This window comes from Oncorhynchus clarkii, chromosome 16 (genome assembly GCF_045791955.1).
Source record: "Oncorhynchus clarkii lewisi isolate Uvic-CL-2024 chromosome 16, UVic_Ocla_1.0, whole genome shotgun sequence".
Taxonomy (NCBI): domain Eukaryota; kingdom Metazoa; phylum Chordata; class Actinopteri; order Salmoniformes; family Salmonidae; genus Oncorhynchus; species Oncorhynchus clarkii.
The window spans coordinates 24,709,229-24,729,186 of NC_092162.1; the positions used below are offsets into that span (position 1 = coordinate 24,709,229).

A 19,958-nucleotide genomic window follows, 5' to 3' on the forward strand; every position below is an offset into this window, starting at 1 on the left:
TGTCATTCTTAGTCGTTGGCAACACCTGCAGTTCGAAAAGGTCTTTCTATCCGCATTCCGCATTTCAAAATGAGTCCGCTTCTTCTATATATATCCTCACAACTGTAAGATTTCACATTTTCCGACCATATTTATTTGAAATCATTCACACAACCAAGGCTGTTCATATAACAATAGCTTGAAAAATTATTATCTTTCAACCATTGGTGACTAAGTAGAATAATTTCTCCTTACATATCAACTGAACATTGTCTATCTCTTGCGTGCATTCTGGAGCAATTGCCAGTGCACTCATTTCCAATTATGTGTCCCACTGAAATCATTGGATCAAATATAATCTGGGAAAAGTGCTTATTCATCCCAATTATTTATTTGAAACAATTCTGTGATTTAAGATGAAATAGCTATAAATTAAATCATGATTTATTAGTGTTATTGAGGGGACAAGGAACACAAGTGGATCAGGGTCCCGTATTCAAAAAGCGTCTCAAGAATAGCAGCGTCTGATCTCAAATCATTATGATGACCTCTTTCCACTATGATCTAAAAGGCAAACTGATCTTATGTCAGTACTCTTTGTGAATACGGGACCAGGTCCTTCAACCCGAAGGTTAAAAGAACAGCACAGCATGTGATACATTTGTCATTTAAACATGTTCAGGTTTCTCCCAATACTTGAGCAATGTACATAACAGTACTGAAGAGAGTGAGAGACTTTCTCCTCCAATAATGTCCTATAGGACTGCCAACAACTTCTTCCAGTGGATTCATGTGGAAATACACAACCTCCATTGTCCCATATATGTTTGTGCTGTCTCCTATGGTCATTGTCACACCAATGACCATAGGAGTTTGCAAGACACCAAAAACAGATCTGCTAACGACCTCCGTTGTCCCATAGAGTCCTATTGAAATAAAAAAGAAATACTTCTTCCTCCAATGGATTCCTAAGGGGGGGATATGGGACTACTTTTGTGGTCCGTTGGCTTCAAGTAGAGATACGGGCCTTCTTTTGGCCCTTCCGCAGTAGAAAGACTATGCCCTGAGCCACCAGGGGCCACAGCAGCAGAAGCAGCATCGTCCGTCCTGATACTTCAGGGAACGGCCACCAACTCTCCTCCTGAGAAAAACATATGGGACATTTAGGGTGACAAACCTTAAAACGTACAATATTCTAATAGGAATGAATTATAACTGATGTAGAGAATGTGTCGGCTTTTGTTCCAACCAAGTATTAACATGCCCAATCTGTCTTGGTTAGTTGAACCAAGTGTGTTCAAATCAAATTGTATTTGTCACATGCGCCCGAATGAAATGTTTACGTACAAGCCCTAAACCAACAATTCAGTTAAGATACATCGGCTGCGGAGAGCGTGATCACACAGTCGTCCGGAACAGCTGATGCTCTCATGCATGTTCAGTGTCACTAGTCTCGAAGCGAGCATAGAAGTAATTTAGCTCGTCTGGTAGGCTCGTGTCACTTTGTAGTCTGCAATAGTTTGCAAGCCCTGCCACATCCGACGAGCTTCAGAGCCGGTGTAGTATGATTCGATCTTAGTCCTGTATTGACGCGTTTGATGGTTCATTGGAGGCATAGTGGGATTTCTTACAAGCTTCCGGGTTAGAGTCCCGCTCCTTGAAAGTGGTAGCCCTACCCTTTAGCTCAGTGTGGATGTTGCCTGTAATCCATGGCTTCTGGTTGGGGTGTGTACTAGGGATGCACCGATATGACATTTTTGGCCAATACCAATTTCCAATATTTTCCTTGTCAAAAAAACGATACCGATAACTTTCGGTTAACCTTTTAAGCATTCTGATACAGTTAAATAGTGCGCTGGGCGCACAATTGGCCCAGCGTCATCCGGGTTTGGCCGTCATTGTAAATAAGAATTTGTTCTTAACTGACTTGCTTAGTTAAATTAAGGTTACACACACACACACCACACAGACCAAAACGTTATTTTGTTGCCATTTACATATGTCCCCAAACCTATTTCTTTCACTTACTTGCTGTGCTGTTTCGTTGTTCATTCATTTCATTCTCAACCAGGATTTCATCATACATGTCAAGCAGTGAAGTTTCAGCTCTGTTTGTCTTCCCCGGTGCGCACTGTCACTGTGTCCGTTTCCACCTTGTCCAGCTGTGTATGTAACATTTTACGTAAACTCAGTTTTTTGTCTGCATCAAAGTAGCGGTCCTTGTACCTAGCATCGAGCATGGTGGTGACACAGTGAAGAGGCTCAGAGAGAATACCACCAAATTACTTGTTCACAGCTTTGAGTACTTTTGTAAGTTAACCCCACAGTCTGTGTCAGCAGTTTTGTTGAGAAGGTGTTTCAATGCCATGACAGAGGGTATAATGTCTGCTGCAGATGCAGTTGATTATCTTATTTCTCGAGTCAGTTGTTCGAATGGAGCTAGGAGTATATTCATGTTTCCAAGTTTCAAACATGTTCTCAAATGCCATTGAAATGGCAGCAGCGGTATGAGAACCAGCACATTCTTGAGCATGCAATATGTCTTTCCTCAGTACGAAATCCTTGTCGACTTGTTTAGTTGTTGGAAATGTGTGCTTAGTATTTTTCTGTCTTTATTCTGTGTAGCGCTGTATTCACATTATATAGGTATGCACGTCAGCTTTGACATTGGTTTTGCACATTAGTGTTAAACTAGACATCGGGCCGTTACCGACATTATTAGCTAGTATCGTCCGATTCCGATATGCTCACCGATATATCGTGCATCCCTAGTATGTACGTACAGTCACTGTGGGGACGACGTCATCGATGCACTTATTGATGAAGCCATCGGAAGAATCCCGGAACATATTCTAGTCTGTGCTAGCAAAACAGTCCTGTAGCATAGCATCTGCTTCCTCTGACCACTTTTTTTTTTATTGACCGAGTCACTGGTGCTTCCTACTTTAATTTTTGCTTGTAAGCAGGAAACAGGATAGAATTATGGTCAGATTTGGAGGGCGAGGGAGAGGTTTGAAAGTGCCTCTGTGTGTGGAGTAAGGTGGTCGAGAGTTTTTTCCCTCTGGTTGCACATTTAACATGCTGGTAGAAATTTGGTCAAACGGATTTAAGTTTCCCTGCATTAAAGTCCCTGGCCACTAGGAGCGCTGCCTTTGGATGAGCGTTTTCCTGTTTGCCTATGGCGGTATACAGCTCAATGGGTGCGGCCTTAGTGCCAGCATCGGTCTGTGGTGGTATGTTGACGGTTACAAAAAATACAGATAAACTGTAGGTAGATAGTATGGTCTACAGCTTATCATGAGGTACTCTACCTCAGGCGAGCAAAATCTCGAGACTTCCTTAGATATCGTGCACCAGCTGTTGTTTAAAAATATACATAGACCGCCTCCCCATGTCTAACCAGAGGCTGCTGTTCTATCCTGCCGATACAGTGTATAACCCGCCAGCTATATGTTATTCATGTCGTTGTTCAGCCACGACTCAATGAAACATAAGATATTGCAGTTTTTAATGTCCTGTTGGTAGGATATACGTGCTTTTAGTTTGTCCAATTTATTATCCAGTGATTGTACGTTGGCCAATAGTATCGATGGCGACGGCAGATTAGCCACTCGTCGGCGGATCTGATCTCCTTCCGCGATATCTTTTCCGTCTCGTTCTCCTACGAATGACGGGGATGAGGGTCTGTTCAGGTGTCTGGAGTAAATCACTCTTGTCCGACTCATTAAAGAGAAATTCTTCGTCCAGTTCAAGGTGAGTAATCACTGTTCTGATTTCCAGAATGTCTTTTTGGTCATAAGAAATGGTAGCAGCAACATTATGTACAAAATAAGTTACAAACAGTGCTGGGCCTGGGGGGAAAACCCTGCACACCCTTTACAGTAGCTCTCCAGGACCTGAGTTTGTGACCACGCTACTGTAGCTGTACAAACCACAATGAGCATATTGCCAAAAGCTTGTAAGACAGAGATAAATAATGCACATTGAATTTTCGGATAACCCCACACTCTTACCTCTGATTGGGCGGCTGAGGCAGCACACTGAAGACATGGTCTCCAGTCTGAATTCGGGGCCTGGTGGTGGGATACATTGGTGAATACACAAATATACTCAAAGACATTTAAATATATGAAGGTATTCAACATACAGTATATATTTGACCAAGATCTAGAACGTATAAGAAAGAAAATGCCAGATGGTCATCAGTAGTTGCTTTCCCGCTCAACTTCACTGCCCATTTCAGAAAGATACACCCATAGAGATGTACTAGAGAGCTAATGTCTTTCTAATGGCCTCTTGTGACAGCATGGGCAGTGCCATTGAGGGTAAAAAAATATATATAATAACTAACATCCTACCATTGCACTTGCCTTTCTTGAACTTGTCTTTTCTTACTAGCATTGACTTTTTTTGGGGTATAATATTTTTTACAGTAGCTAGGTTTCCATCCAATTGGCGAAAGCTTTTCATGCAAATCAAGGCTGCATCACATCCAGCCATGATTGGGAGTCCCGTAGTGTGCCGCACAATTGGCCCAGTATCGTCCGGGTTTGGCCAGGATAGGCAGTCATTGTAAATAAGAATTTGTTCTTAACTGACTTGCCTAGTTAAATTTGAAAAAATATTCTAAAATATGCATAAAGAAAATATGCAAATTTTCCCACTAAACTGACCTGTTGCGGTAAATATCAATGCGTGATGACGCAGTGCACACAAAATGTAAATTTTTTGCTTAAATTCATTTACCGAATAAACATCTCAAATTCAATGTTTCCATCGCATTTCCAACTCTACCGATAGTTTTGTCACAGAAACTGTTGCGTTAAATAGCAATTGTGCCTACTCTGGTTTTGGCACGTGCACTCTGGCAGATACAGTGCGGGTAAACTGTGCAGGTAGACTAGTCTACATGATGAGATTATTATGGATAAGAGCGAGAATATTTGTATTTGTCAAGCGGCAGTCAAGTATCGATCATCATGTCACCAGAATAAGACCCTCGATATTTATTGGAATCGAACATCAAGCTTATCACCGTGCACTTTCACCACCCTGTTAAATTCATAAATATGTATTTAATCTGTAGCCTAAACTCCCGAGTCGTAGTGGGAGGGCCACACATATGTGTGACTCCAGGTTTACTTCGATATGATGGATATTATATCAATATTTGCTAATAAAAGCTGTTTCTACGGCCATTTCTAGTACAATTAGTTTTACAGACAAAATAATCCCACCATTTCAAAACAAACAAATGATCAAATAAAACAATCTATACAAATTCTATGTGACCTGCATGTTTGTCATATACACACTTCTACTTTGAATATTTTGATAAAAATGCACATTTGGGAATGGGTCCCGCCATTACAATTGCCATGGTAACGACGCTAGCGGCAACGGTTGGATAGAACAATTTGGAACGTTGATTTCTGATGGCTTTTACTGTAGGGAGTGACAGCTCTCTCATCTCAATAGTAAGCAAAATTACTATGAAATGCAAGATATATTTGCATTAAACTCGATGCCTAATGTCCAGGATAGCTTGTTCAAGTCTTGTTAAAATTTGAAATAAACAAATAGTCACTTTTATTATCAAAGTACAGTAGCTACAGTTGGTGAAGTAACTAGTTACTACCATCTTGCCTGTGGATGGCGGGACTCCATGTCTTGGAGAGGCGGCAGCGTACGCGGTAAGCTTTACCTGAATAACTGGGCCTGTGAGCATATTGCCCCCAATAAAACAGCTCTATTTTTGCATTTAAGCCTCAATTTTGGATTTATTCCTATTTTTCAACAGTGTTCAGGTCTCCATCTCTTCAAGCATACTGATGGCCACATTAATTATAGGACGACATGGGAGAATGATGATCCAAGACAGGCAGCGCATTCTCAGTATATCAGGAGAAGCCCATATTTCCGATGACTAACGCTAATACATCCTGACAAAATATGCCATACGACTGGCCTGCAAATGTGCCTATCTGCACCTTGTAAATTGTAAACAGTAGCCTAGACCCATAGCCGACGTAAAAGTTTGACTATACAGGCCAGGCCTGTGGGTAGATGCATTAGGCTATATTTTGGATTATAAACTGTGTGGTTCGAGCCCTGATTGGCTGACAACCATGGTATATCAGACCGTATACCACAGGTACGACAACTTATTTTTACTGTTCTAATTACATTGGTAACCAGTTATAATAGCAATAAGGCACCTCTGGGGTAAGGGCTATGTCCCCGTCATCTCAAATGACAAATTCGCTGCAGTAGGTCCAGCTAGCCTGTATTCTGTTTTAAAAAGAACTAGCAAAATATCAGAAATAAATAAATTAATCAAATTTTAAAAATAATAATAATATACACTGCTCAAAAAAATAAAGGGGACACTTAAACAACACAATGTAATTCCTGTGAAATCAAACTGTCCACTTAGGAAGCAACACTAATTGACAATACATTTCACATGCTGTTATGCAAATGGAATAGACAACAGGTGGAAACTATAGGCAATTAGAAAGACACCCCCAATAAAGGAGTGGTTCTGCAGGTGGTGACCACAGACCACTTCTCAGTTCCTATGCTTCCTGGCTGATGTTTTGGTCACTTTTGAATGCTGGCGGTGCTTTCACTCTAGTGGTAGCATGAGACAGAGTCTACAACCCACACAAGTGGCTCAGGTAGTGCAGCTCATCCAGGATGGCACATCAATGCGAGCTGTGGCAAGAAGGTTTGCTGTGTCTGTCAGCGTAGTGTCCAGAGCATGGAGGCGCTACCAGGAGACAGGCCAGTACATCAGGAGACGTGGAGGAGGCCGTAGGAGGGCAACAACCCAGCAGCAGGACCGCTACCTCTGCCTTTGTGCAAGGAGGAGCAGGAGGAGCACTGCTAGAGCCCTGCAAAACGATCTCCAGCAGGCCACAAATATGCATGTGTCTGCTCAAACGGTCAGAAACAGACTCCATGAGGGTGGTATGAGGGCCCGACGTCCACAGGTGGGGGTTGTGCTTACAGCCCAACACCGTGCAGGACGTTTGGCATTTGCCAGAGAACACCAAGATTGGCAAATTCGCCACTGGCTCCCTGTGCTCTTCACAGATGAAAGCAGGTTCACACTGAGCACATGTGACAGACGTGACAGAGTCTGGAGAAGCCGTGGAGAACGTTCTGCTGCCTGCAACATCCTCCAGCATGACCGGTTTGGCGGTGGGTCAGCCATGGTGTTGGGTGGCATTTCTTTGGGGGGCGGCACAGCCCTCCATGTGCTCGCCAGAGGTAGCCTGACTGCCATTAGGTACCGAGATGAGATCCTCAGACCCCTTGTGAGACCATATGCTGGTGCGGTTGGCCCTGGGTTCCTCCTAATGCAAGACAATGCTAGACCTCATGTGGCTGGAGTGTGTCAGCAGTTCCTGCAAGAGGAAGGCATTGATGCTATGGACTGGCCCGCCCGTTCCCCAGACCTGAATCCAATTGAGCACATCTGGGACATCATGTCTCGCTCCATCCACCAACGCAACGTTGCACCACAGACTGTCCAGGAGTTGGCGGATGCTTTAGTCCAGGTCTGGGAGGAGATCCCTCAGGAGACCATCCGCCACCTCATCAGGATCATGCCCAGGCGTTGTAGGGAGGTCATACAGGCACGTGGAGGCCACACACACTACTGAGCCTCATTTTGACTTGTTTTAAGGACATTACATCAAAGTTGGATCAGCCTGTAGTGTGGTTTTCCACTTTAATTTTGAGTGTGACTCCAAATCCAGACCTCCATGGGTTGATAAATTTGATTTCCATTGATAATTTGTGTGATTTTGTTTGCAGCACATTTAACTATGTAAAGAAAAAAGTATTTAATAAGAATATTTCATTCATTCAGATCTAGGATGTGTTATTTTAGTGTTCCCTTTATTTTTTTGAGCAGTGTATATGTATATATATATTATGATAATGCAAAGGCATAATATCAAATAAATTGCTGGGGAGAGTTTGAAGGGGGGAATAGTATGAAAGTGAGAGTAGTACAGCTAGTGCGATATAGTGTGAAGATGAAATTGACAACCATTTGGAACATAGAAATTACACGCAATAATAATAATAATATTGCAATAATACTATTTAGCCAAGAAATGAAGGTTAAGAATGAGCTAACTACACTAAGCATTTCTCTTTTGCCAAGATAATCCATCAATCTGACAGGTGTGTCATATCAAGAAGGTGATTAAACAGCAATATCATTACACAATAGTATCTTGTGTTGGGGACAATAAAAGGCTACTCTAAAATGTGCATTTTTGTCAGACAATACAATGTCACAGATGCCTTAAATTTTGAGGAATTGTGCAATAGTCATGCTGACTGCAGGAATGTCCACCAGAGCTGTTGCCAGAGAATAACATTTCAATTTCTCTACAATAAGCTGCCTCCAATGTGGTTTTAGAGAATTTGGCAGTAATTTCAACTGGCCTCACAACCGCAGACCACGTGTATGGCGTCGTGTGGGCGAGCAGTTTGCTGTTGTCAACATTGAATAGAGAGCCCCATGGTGGCGGTGGGGTTATGGTATGGGCAGGCATAAGCTACGGACAATGAACACAATTGCATTTTATCTATGGCATTTTTTATGCACGAAAATACCGTGACCAGATCACGAGGCCCATTGTCTCGCCATTCATCCCCCACCATCACCTCATGTTTCAGCATGATAATACACGTAGGTACAGTATAGGTACATGATCTCTAGTCTTCACTATTGTCCTGCGCATTTACACACCTCCACTTGACTTTTAGCTCATCCTCTACTCTTGTGAAGTTCCAGGAAAAGCTAGGCTATAGTTGCACTCTAATATATTGGCAGCCTTGCACAATTCATTATTGCTTCAAAAATAATAAGAACATTTTTGAGGGTGCTCACACGTGTTTTTGTTTGATTTAGAAATGCACAGGACCAAGAAAAAATAAATATAAATGATTAGCCGGTTTAGGTCCATTAAGAAGTACATTGTACTAAACCTCTAGTTAAAACGTCTTTCATTCATGAATCTTTATGCCTTACTATGAATAATAATTGCAAGAAATTGGTAATTTAGGGGTGTTTCAATTCTTCTTTAAGATGAATGCACTAACGGTAAATCACTCTGGATAAAAGTGTCTGCTAAATTACTAAAATGTTTAATCTCCATGCTCTCTATTCAACTCTATGGATACATCAAATCATACCTACCTGTGCTGCGGCTAGTCTCTCCACTGCCTCCAGTCTCTCCATGACGCTCTGCATGTCCTCCTTGAGCCTCCGTAGGGCCAGCAGGATCTGCTGCTGCACCTGGATGTCCTGCAGCCTCTCAGCCCCTCCCTCTGAGCCGTCTCCTCCCCCTCGGCCAGCCCCTCCCCCTGCCCCCAGGGCCTCTCTCCCCGCCCGCCTGGGGCTGCCCTGGGGAACACCACCTAGGCATAGTGCATATGTGTAATTGGCATATATGCCACATGCACGTCACACAACAGGAATACTTGAAAACACACACACACGTTCATTCACACACTCTCTCTGGCTCTAACACAATTACATAGAATTCTGTATCTCACCTCCCCTTCATCTGCACAGATTGAAAAATACTTGAAAAATGAAAATAATATGGTGGACTCACTATTAAGCTGGCTTTCACCTGTTCCGCTCTTTTTTTAGATCAGTGCAATGAAGGAGAAAAGGCAAGGAAAGGACAGATATTTTAGGAAAATGAGAGAAAGAGCCTTTAACTTACGTTCTCTCCATCCGTGGTCCCTCACCCCATCTCTTCCTGCATCCCGACTCCTCCTCATGGGCGGTCCCCCTCCATCCCCCGCCCCCTCTCCACCTTGCCCTGCCCCCACCTGCGTTGCCTGGCAGACCGTCTCTGTGTGATTGGCTTGGAATGAGGAGGGCTCCGAGTAAGCATGGCCGTTATGGAGGCCGTTTGACTTGGGAACAACCTGTGTATAAACAAACACACACACACATACAGAATACGGTCCTTCATTTGGATCCACTAATAAAGGACCCAGAGAACAACAACTTAGATTAAACTCGCATTCTTGTAAAGTCCCATTATTTCAGGCCCTACGGTACCTTGATATTGTCCAGCTTTTCCACAGAATCCACAGAGTCAACGAAGATCTCACTCTCTGAGTCGCTGGTCAACAACAACACCTCAGACGACCCCATGGCCTCAGACAGACCAAACTCAGGAACAGGCTCTGGAAAGAGGAAGCCTTGTACATTTGGCCCTGTGTAACCATTGTGAGACATATCAACAGTATGGTTAGGAGAAAGTCAGTTGTGTTAAATAGAAAATGCATCAAGTTAGCTACAAGTGGGTAAATATCAATTTGCCTATCCATCCATCCATCTGGTATGGGTTCTATGGAGTGACAGTATTTTCTTTCCTGGGTGTGCACATACTGTAGCTACCCTCTAACCTGGCAGGATTTAGTTTCTTGAAACAGAGAGAGATGAGCATGACTCTTACCCTGAGGTTCACTGGTGAAGGTGACTGGTTGTTGTTGTGTCTGACTGGGCACCTCTTCTGGGACAGGTACCTTCTCTGCGAGGGCCACCTCTCCCAGAGTAGGTACCTCCTCTTTGACGGGTTCTTCTCCTGGGACAGGCACCTGCTCCAGGGCAGGCTCTTCATCTAGTGCAGAGTCCTTATCTGGGACACGTTCGTCTTGGGTCTCCCTCTCTTGTTCAACCTCCATTGGACTGGCTGCCTTGTCAATGCCCTTAAAGTCTAGCAAGCACACACACACAGTAATTCAAAGTCCATTTGAGCATATTGTGACCTTATATGACTGAGGCTCAGATAACATGCAGGGAAACACCAACAATTCAGATCGTGGTCTAAAGTCCAGTAGTCCACTGACCTTCTCTCAGATGCAGCAGCTTGTCTGGTGGCCGGGGCATGTCGTGGATGACCACGTAAAGGGGCTCAAAGTGGTGGAACAGTGATGCAGTCTTCTCATTGATGGGTATTGTGTCAATCACCTACACAGGAGACATGTTTTCTCTTTGTTGGGGCTCTTTATGTAATTGCATGTATATGCTATAAGATAACAATTCATTGTTATATGATGTACAGTATGCAGGAGGAATTGGTTAACTAAACAGGGTCAGTATTCATATCTCAGATCAGGCAGGACTGCTCAACTACAATACATGTTCTCTTTTCGATAGATCATAATGAATATGATTACATTGACGGGGGGGGGGGGGGGGGGGGGGGGGCGACATGATCCTAGAGATCAACAATCATACTTTGAGATGTTTTGTGATTACGGGCCCCAAGGCTTTTATTCCCCTCCCCAAAAGAAGTTACAGGGTGGTTGTGGTGTGCATGTTTATATTCAAAAGTAGACTCGGCGATGCACACAGTAAACAGCAATATCGTGTCGATTTCTGCAACAACTTAAGAGTGTTGAAGCGCGGGGCTAAACTTCTTTGCAGTTTTGGTCCCGTAGCTACTACGTTGTAGCAGCGTGAAGCACACCCACGCACATGCGCAGATACTCTGTGCGACCATGTGAGGTCACAGTCTTGCATTGATCATCTCAATATCAGGGGTGATGCTCGTGGCAACGTCAAAACACTGTCTACCTTCAGTCTAAACACATACAATATGATGGCCCACAGACCAACACTGGCCCCTGGTATGTTGCTGACAAGTCCCTCTGACGGTTAGCCGGCACTGATTTAGACGGTTCTAGAGTGCTAGCTTTAATGTTAGCTGCTCCTGGTATAAAAGAAAAGGTAGAGAAGCACAGATGTTTATATGGATGTGCATGAAGGAGTAGGACTTCTCAGCTGTACCTCTTGTGCCACTTTCTTCATCTCATCCACGTACGCCGCCATGGCACTCTCACTGCTCATCTCCCCTAATCGGCTCCAGGCATCCCTATGGACACAAAACGACACCAAAACAGTGTTCTCTAGCGAACATCTCTCTGTATCATCTTCGTACCACCGTTAGTATATCATTTGAAAAAGAGCACCACCCAATGGACTACGAGTGAGGTGTTAGTTTGGTAAGGAACAATCACCGTTAGAGGGGGAATAACTCCATGCTGTACAACAGCAGCACACGTGCACTTGAAAAGTAACAGTGAATAGTAAGGGATTGTGACAGGTGTCAGCAGTTGCCGTGCCAGTTCAAACGTTAATGAGCCAAAACCACGCCTGGCGTGGAGGCGCCTGCCAACTGAAACACTCTTACCTGGCTCAACTAGTTTGGCTCGAGGTAGAAGTTGTCCCTAACCACAGATCTTGGATCAGATTACACTCCTACATTGTCACCTACTAAATATGTACATTCACCCACGCAGACACACATATACAGCCTGTCATATTCACTTGTGCAGACACACACTCACCATTTATAGCGACCTACTGGGTCCCAGAAGCCTGGTCGAGACACTGTGCAGGGTCCACACACCGCCTGCTTGTACAGGCAGTAGAACCGCAGCATCACTTCATAGGGGGGCCGGTAGGCACCTGCAAGAGTTACTCAGTTGTTATACAGTGTCTATTACACTTTGGTTGACCTACATGAGGTAAGCCTTGTGCAAAAGAGTAGCTGAGTAGCTGATCAATAAAATCACTGGTTGGGCCTAATGAGCTTTCAGCTAAGCACTCAAATTGAGCTTTGTTTACAAAACACAACAACTAATTATATGCCTATACACTGCCAATTCTGCTATATGATATCACAGGTATTAAATAGATATAGGTTATGTCCCTGTATACTAGTCGCCCACCACTTTTGGGAAGGTTTTGAATGACGTTGACAGCGGCCTGGAAGCGTTTCTGGTGGTCCACCGACTCTGCCATAACTGGAACTGGCATTGCAAACTGCCGTCTCTCTATGAGGGCACAGCCCTGTGGCATCCAACCGGGGCAGCGACAAGGGACTGCTATGATGTCCTTCGCCAACTCAAACCAACGACGAATCAATAGTACTGAAACGAGCTGGAAAGGCACATAATTCGATGACATAACGACTGATATGGTAAGTTAGCAAGCCTGCTGCTGGATTCAAACACAATAACAAACAACATTGATAAGTATTGAGTCGCCAACAAGATTGAGTACCGACCGGTTAGTCCACTTGCCTTTTCTAGTTTGTGCCTCCGAATCTCTTCTCAAATCACAGCAGCACCGAACACGCTTGTAAAAACGTTGTTGACAGATATGAGATGGCAGGTTTTCAAGAACATTCAAAACGCCCAAATTACAGATATGCAAAGCTAATGTTGCAGATGATAAGTGTATTATTTGAGTTAAACGAATTAATAAAGTTGTTTGTCGAGACCTTCAATATCCTTTACTTCGTACAGTTGCAGAGTGGTCTTCCGTGTTGGGTCACATGACAACATGTGGCCACGCCCTCTCCAAAATGATTTGCGCGATGTGCATGTCGGCGTAAAATAATAAATACATTTCTTGATTGGTTCAGTGTTAATAATGTTCATGCACAGTGCACACTATATAAGCAAATACAATAATACGTTGCAGCACCATTTTTTTGTCAATTTTAGCAAGCTATTATTATTTTACAGTATTTAGAAGGGCTATTGTCATATACATGTATTTGTCAGAAAACTGTAAATGAAGGTAGCCCTATACGTGCTTATATATATATATATATATAAGCACGTATAGGTCAGTGGCACAAACGAGTGCCTCTATTGCCAAAAAATCACATGCTCTAAAAAAAATTATTAGTTAATGTGTCTACAACTGCAATTTCTATCTAGCCAGGGCTAGGGGGCAATATTTTTCCAGGATTACGCCTATCCATTCTAACCTATACTGAACAATAATATAAACGCAACATGTAAAGTGTTGGTCCCATGTTTGATGAGCTGAAACAAAAGATCCCAGAAATGTTCCATACTCACAAAAGGCTTATTTCTCTAAAATGTATTGCTCATCCCTGTTAGTGAACATTCTCTCTTTTTTAAAAACCTTAATTTAACTAGGCAAGTCAGTTAAGAAAAAAATCTTATTTTCAATGACGGCCTAGGAACAGTGGGTTAACTGCCTTGTTCAACGGCAGAGCGACAGATTTTTACCTTGTCAGCTCAGGCATTCTATCTTGCAACCTTTCGGTTATGAGTCCAACGCTCTAACCACTGGGCTATCTGCTGCCAAGGTAACCCATCCACCTGACAGGTGTGGCATATCAAGAAGGTGATTAAACAACATGATCATTACACAGGCACACCTTGTGCTGGGGACAATAAAAGGCCACTCTAAAATGTGCAGTTTTCTCACACAACACAATAACACAGATGTAACAAGTTTTGAGGGAGCATGCAATTGGCATGCTGCCTGCAGGAATGTCCACCAGAGCTGTTGCCAGATAATTTAATGAATTTGAGGAGTATTTCTGTCTGTAATAAAGCCCTTTTGTTGGGAAAAACTCATTCTGATTGGCTGGGCCTGGCTTCCCAGTGGGTGGGCCCATGGCTCCCAGGACCACCCATGGCTACGCCCCTGCCCAGTCATGTGAAAACCATTGATTAGGGCCTAATCAATTTATATAAATTGACTGGTTTCTTTATATGAACTGTAACTCAGTAAAATCATTGAAATTGTTACATTTTGCGTTTATATTTTTGTTCAGTATATGAACAAGCCCTCCACTGTGCATGTCACAGGGTGTGGTTTGAAAAGCCAAAGTAAAAAGGTTAACGTTTTGACACAGTACTTCGAGATTTTCTGACTGTGACAATCTAACCCATGCGTACTAAAAACATATTTTTCCAGGAGGTATTCAAGCACAAGGGCAACAGAGCCTATAATTTCAATAGTTTCCTTATTACAGAGAAATATTACTGTTAAATATTGTGTTTTCTTTGTCGTTTATTTTAATAAATGTGAATTCAAGGTGCATTGGCATAGTTAGCATCTGATATCAGGATATAATAATCAGTTAACGTTCTCGTGCGCTTGTTCAGGTGCCTATTCATTACGCCAAATCTGTTGCAAAACGTTTCTTAAACGGAAGCAAACGGAACGAAACGGGGAGGGACATACCTGAATGTTTCCAATATAAACCCTCGTTTGGCGTTGCAAGACGTTGCAACGGTTTAGACTAATGATTACACCCCAGTTTGCCTCCAATCCGTGGCATGACATAATCAAAGATGGGCTGGCTGTTCAGTCTCGCTTTTGCTCCAAAGGAATAAAATCATGAGGCGCTGCAGTCTTGGAGAAAGCTAGCTAGCTCAGTTACGAACTAGCCGACATGTTCTAGCAAGAACTTGATGCAGTCTAAAATAAAAAACAGTAAACTGTCTATAGTCTTTCGGCGGCCTTGAAAAGCTGAACTCGTTAAACAATAGGCGTATATAGCTAGCTAACTAACTAACGTTAGCTTGCTAGGGATAACCAGAAAGAGGGAGAGCTCAAAGCGGCAGCGTCTTTGATCATGCTAGGCAACGGCAAGAAGCCCGTGAAGAATGGAGCCGGGACGTCCGAATCAAAGACTATCGACCCTCTTAAAAATTTAGGTAAGCATTTGGCGAATTAACGTTGCCTATCTCAATGTGAAAGACATGTCTGGTAAACCGGTTCATAGCCCAGGTCTTTTCATGTAGTAGGCTGGCAGGACCGTTATGTCTGTATGCTCACAAACAACATAGCTTGCTACCGTTATCTCTATCCCATCCCTGCCTCCCATACATGCTTGGAGCCACGCGTTTTTTGGGGTTGTGTTGTAACGTTAGTTCAATAATTTCTTTAGCTGGCTAACCATTAATAACTGGCACACACATTTCTACGGTGTCCACAATTCGTGCATACTATTTCACAAATAACAATACAGTAGGCTACAGAACAGGTCATATTATATTCCTGAAATTACAGAAGGCAGAAGACGTTGATTAAAAAAATGGATCTGCAATATACACTGTTCTGAGATTAACGTTACATTGATGGGCTTCCAGTAGGTTATGTATTCTCAACGCACCCGAAAATGAGGAAAAATCAGTAATCAAACCAATAATAATTGATCAGTGGAACATTTATGATTAGAACGTTATCGGCATTTATTACATGGTAATTGACCTCTTGTGGTCCACACGCGTAATTTACATATTTGGGCTATAATTCAGGGGTTCTTGAAAGACGTTATGTATTTTAAATTGTGTAAATAAGGGTGTTACTCAAAACAGAAATATATTTCAAATATGCAAAATTATTGTTTTGAAGATCCCCAATAAAAACATAACCATTCAAATAGAACGTTCAGCACTCTGACAGAGTTGACTTTAGACACAAATCGGATGGAGTTAATGTTTTACGGAGTTGAAAAAAAACTAACATCTTCATTCAATTGTTATACACAGTAGCAATTTTGTTTTCTCCTCAGTTGCTTTATGATTGTAAAACCTAATTAAATGTAACATATTTGCGCAAAAATTCATTTTCTGTCTTAATCTGTCAGCCAGATAGAGTTGACAGTTTATGGTTGTGACAATAGAATTAGGAATTAGAATACTAGAATGGACATGCACCTAATTATGATGGGATGAAGGGCAGCCATTTTGGTACGGAAGTTGGTCAACTGTAAAATTATGAATTTGAAGAATGTATCTGCACTGTATGTTTGTTAGCTAGCCAGACAGTTTTAGAGGAATGATTAAATCATTAATTTGTCAAATTAACTGTATGCCAACAATCCATTCAAACAATGCAGTCAATCCTCCGCCATACACTGGCTGAAATAAGTTGATAGGACTTAGACAAGTTCTAAATGCAACCAGTACTAATATTGTATCATATAATAGCACACTGCTTTAAAAGAAAACACAATTTAAGACATTCTGTTTACCTATATTTTAGAGGCTGTTTATACAGGAAATTGGTATAAAACTGATATAAACTGTATTTATAATTATATGACCATATTTTAGGTTGACAATAATTATATTACATAATTGCTGGTATAACACATGCCTTACTTCTATTTCCCTGCTTAAGTAAAATCAGGATTAGGCCTCACCTGCCATTCCAATGTCTCCCTGACCAAAAGGAATCAGTGGAAAACAGACGTTGCATTGACCAGATTGGCGCACATTCAACAAATCTTATCTAACAAAGTGGATATTTGTCAAATCCGTTATGATTTATGTAATTTAACAGGCCCACAATATGTTTAATTAAGTCCTATTTGGATATATTTGGCTGTTTTTGTTGCAATATATGTAGAAGTTGTCTCTTTTCAGGGTTGGAAGAGACTGCTAATGCTAACTGTTTGTAGAAGCTGGTTAGCATAGCTAGCATACAGAACTCGGTGGTGGTAGTCAGTCTTTTTTTGAACTGTTATGCAGTTGTTTGGTAATGATGACATGAACATGTGTTGTTGGGGTTGAAATCCATACAAGCTTTATACTCATTACTACATTATATTTAAAGCCAAAGAGGGCTATTGCACGATCACAACATAATATCCTTTTTTAGTTAACCCTTTAATGCGTACAATCAAGTATTTGTGATCATTGTTGAGTGTTCTCTACAGCGTATGATCACAAATATGTGATTGGAGCAATAGCAACAGAAAGTATGATGCAACAAACAGCATTGTTGTCTGAAAAACATCTAAACAATGTTTCACACTGATGGGAAATAAAGGTCTTCACAACTTTATTCCTCAATCTCATCTTTTTTTGTAAAAGATAAATGCGAACTTCATCATCCAATCATCACACGGAACACATCCACAGCTAAACTCAATCCATAAACCAGCCTAAAGAACAGGTTGCACTGACAAAAAAACTTAACATAAGTTAGCTGTTACAATGAACCACATCTCTGGAGAAAGGGAGAAATATAATATTGTTTAGAAAAGAGATGTGTGTCAGCTAAGCTAACAGCAGCTAAATTCTTCATGATGGCAGCCAAGTTTATGTTTGACTTGGTGATAACTCTCTTGTCCCAGAATTCCATTCATTATGAGATGCAAATAAACAAAGCCAAAGATGGCTGCGCCCATTGCCTGAAAAATATGAACTTAGTTTAGCCACTTTTCAGCATATTACAAATCTTCGATGTACTTGTTACAATGTATACAAGTCATTTACCTTTTTTCACAAAGCAAATAAAATTAACTCACAGATCATCACACCAAATACAAGCCTACTGCCTAGCCTAACTGTAGCGTGAAAGCTAAACAGGGATAAAACTATTTTAGGGGGGTTAATTTCATTATTGGGGGGTTTTAATTCCAAGGGTTGTAGAAATGGGGAAAGGTATCGTGGGGGGATATGATGCAGGAAATATTACTATGATGGGGGATTTATCAATAAATGGTGGGCAAACACAGGAGAAGTTTATACGCTAAATAAAAATAAAAGGGAAAGGGAAAGGTAGGGAAAGGGGGATACCTAGTCAGTTGTACAACTGAATGCCTTCAACTGAAATGTGTCTTCCGCATTTAACCCAACCCCTCTGAATCTGAGAGGTGCGGGGGGCTGCCTTAATCGACATCCACGGCGCCCGGGAACAGTGGTTTAACTGCCTTGCTCAGGGGCAGAATGACAGATTTTCACCTTGTCAGCTCGGGGATTCGATCCAGCAACCTTTCGGTTACTGGCCCAACCTGCCGCTCCAGGTACCAACGTTACAATCTGATGCCGTGTTCAAAACAACTGGGAACTTGGAAATCTCCGACTTCAGTGCGTTCAAGACAACTGGGAACTCGGGGAAAAAAACAAGCTCCGGATGGGATTTTTTATTTTTTTTTGTCATCCAGCTCGGAATTCCAACTCGGGAACTCAGACCTCTTTCTAGAGCTCTGACTTTCCTACCTTTAGATCACTGACGTCATAGTTTGACCTAGTCTTTTTCAGAGTTCCCAGTTGTCCTGAAAGCACCATAAGTCAGTCGAGTAAACTATCTCTTGTTATAACGTCCTTGGTTTGACAGACGCTTACATGACAACCAGAATGCATTGTATAATGTCAACAAATATGGCACCACACATAGCCAGCAAATAGCTTAGCATTAGCTAAGGGTAACCTAGTGGCTAGAGCATTGGACTAGTAACCGAAAGTTCTGCCGCTCAAGAGGTATGCTTAGATAACCTATACAGAATAATATACTTTTTTTTATTTTTTACATAGAATTAGGCATAATGATTATGGCTCTAGGCAGCAGGAAAAAGCTGTTTCAGGTGTTGGAAAAAATTCTTAAACCACCCCCATCCATCCTCACGTACTTCGTTCCCCCTCTAAAATAAAGGTGTTCATGACGCCCCTGCTTGTGGGTGCATCCTTTCACAAAATTGTCACATTTGTATTAAAGTAAATAACCGACGTTATCTTGAAATCATTAGGCAAATTGTAAACATCTGCACTTGTACTTGTAATGACTTAACATTGCTTTCAGGGATCTCTCAGTTTTCAACCCCATACTTCATGTCAGAAAAGAATCATGCAGTTCATGTGGCAGATTTGCAAGTAGGTTAACATTTGTGGCGTCGGCATTATGTGGGATACAGGCTATTTATAATGGTTGGTCCTCCGGCAGTTTTCCTAACGCAACTCTATAGCTATGGTACTACTGTATTCCCTGGGTAGCCAGGAACAGAGTGGGAGGTCTGTCTGCCATGGTCAACCCCACCCTATAGGTGCCCAAAACCACACCCTGGGTGCCTTGGTTCAGATGGGCATGAATGGAAATTATCTTCCTGTGCCCTGTAAAGGCAGTGCCAACTAGCCCACCATTGTCAAACAATGGTGGTTGTGGGCAAGGGTTACATTTAGATTAAATTTGTAGGTGGTGGAACTATCCCCCAAATTAGCCAAGTTACTTTTCCGTGGTCATTTCTAACAGAAATCTATTCAGTTCCTTCCTAATGTATAAGCCTGGGCGGCAGGTAGCCTAGCAGTCAAGAGCGTTGGGCCAGTAATCGAAAGGTCGATGGTTTGAATCCCCGAGCCGACTA

The 19,958-nt window shown here is 42.2% G+C and overlaps 2 protein-coding genes across 5 annotated transcripts in view; one reads left to right on the plus strand and one right to left on the minus strand.

Moving 5' to 3' along the window:
* Nucleotides 1-110: 110 nt before the first annotated feature.
* Nucleotides 111-12,958, minus strand: LOC139368245 (acyl-CoA binding domain containing 4). 3 transcript variants are annotated; one of them, XM_071106949.1, is made up of 10 exons: nt 12,763-12,958; nt 12,379-12,499; nt 11,819-11,903; nt 10,876-10,996; nt 10,482-10,742; nt 10,082-10,239; nt 9,738-9,945; nt 9,203-9,423; nt 3,993-4,052; nt 111-1,120 (listed from the first exon to the last, which is right to left on the minus strand). In XM_071106949.1, exons 1-10 carry the CDS (start codon nt 12,890-12,892, stop codon nt 989-991), a joined length of 1,497 nt encoding a protein of 498 aa, XP_070963050.1. In that variant the 5' UTR covers nt 12,893-12,958; the 3' UTR covers nt 111-988. The 3 variants fall into 3 exon arrangements, with proteins under 3 accessions (XP_070963050.1, XP_070963052.1, XP_070963051.1); XM_071106951.1 differs by having other exon boundaries at nt 755-1,120; nt 10,082-10,209; XM_071106950.1 differs by having other exon boundaries at nt 755-1,117.
* LOC139368244 (phospholipase C, delta 3b) overlaps nt 12,847-19,958 on the plus strand; it is a 56,212-nt gene continuing 49,100 nt past the window's right edge. The window contains exon 1 of one of the 2 annotated variants that reach the window (XM_071106948.1): nt 12,847-13,013. Coding sequence is in view for 1 of the 2 variants with exons in the window: in XM_071106947.1 (XP_070963048.1) it covers nt 15,441-15,522 (82 nt within the window). In the remaining variant the exon portion in view is untranslated. Of the gene's footprint in view, nt 13,014-15,115; nt 15,523-19,958 lie in introns of those variants that run through there. The other variant, XM_071106947.1, reaches the window with a different exon arrangement.

Excerpts from the sequence above, each read along its gene's own strand:
- LOC139368245 (XM_071106949.1), bottom strand. The coding sequence starts at position 12,892 with ATGCCACAGGGCTGTGCCCTCATAGAGAGACGGCAGTTTGCAATGCCA. Across the intron at positions 10,240-10,481 it reads CTTCACCAGTGAACCTCAGG|GGCCAAATGTACAAGGCTTC; the intron begins GTAAGAGTCATG and ends ATGGTTACACAG. Across the intron at positions 9,424-9,737 it reads GGACCACGGATGGAGAGAAC|GTGGTGTTCCCCAGGGCAGC; the intron begins GTAAGTTAAAGG and ends CACTATGCCTAG.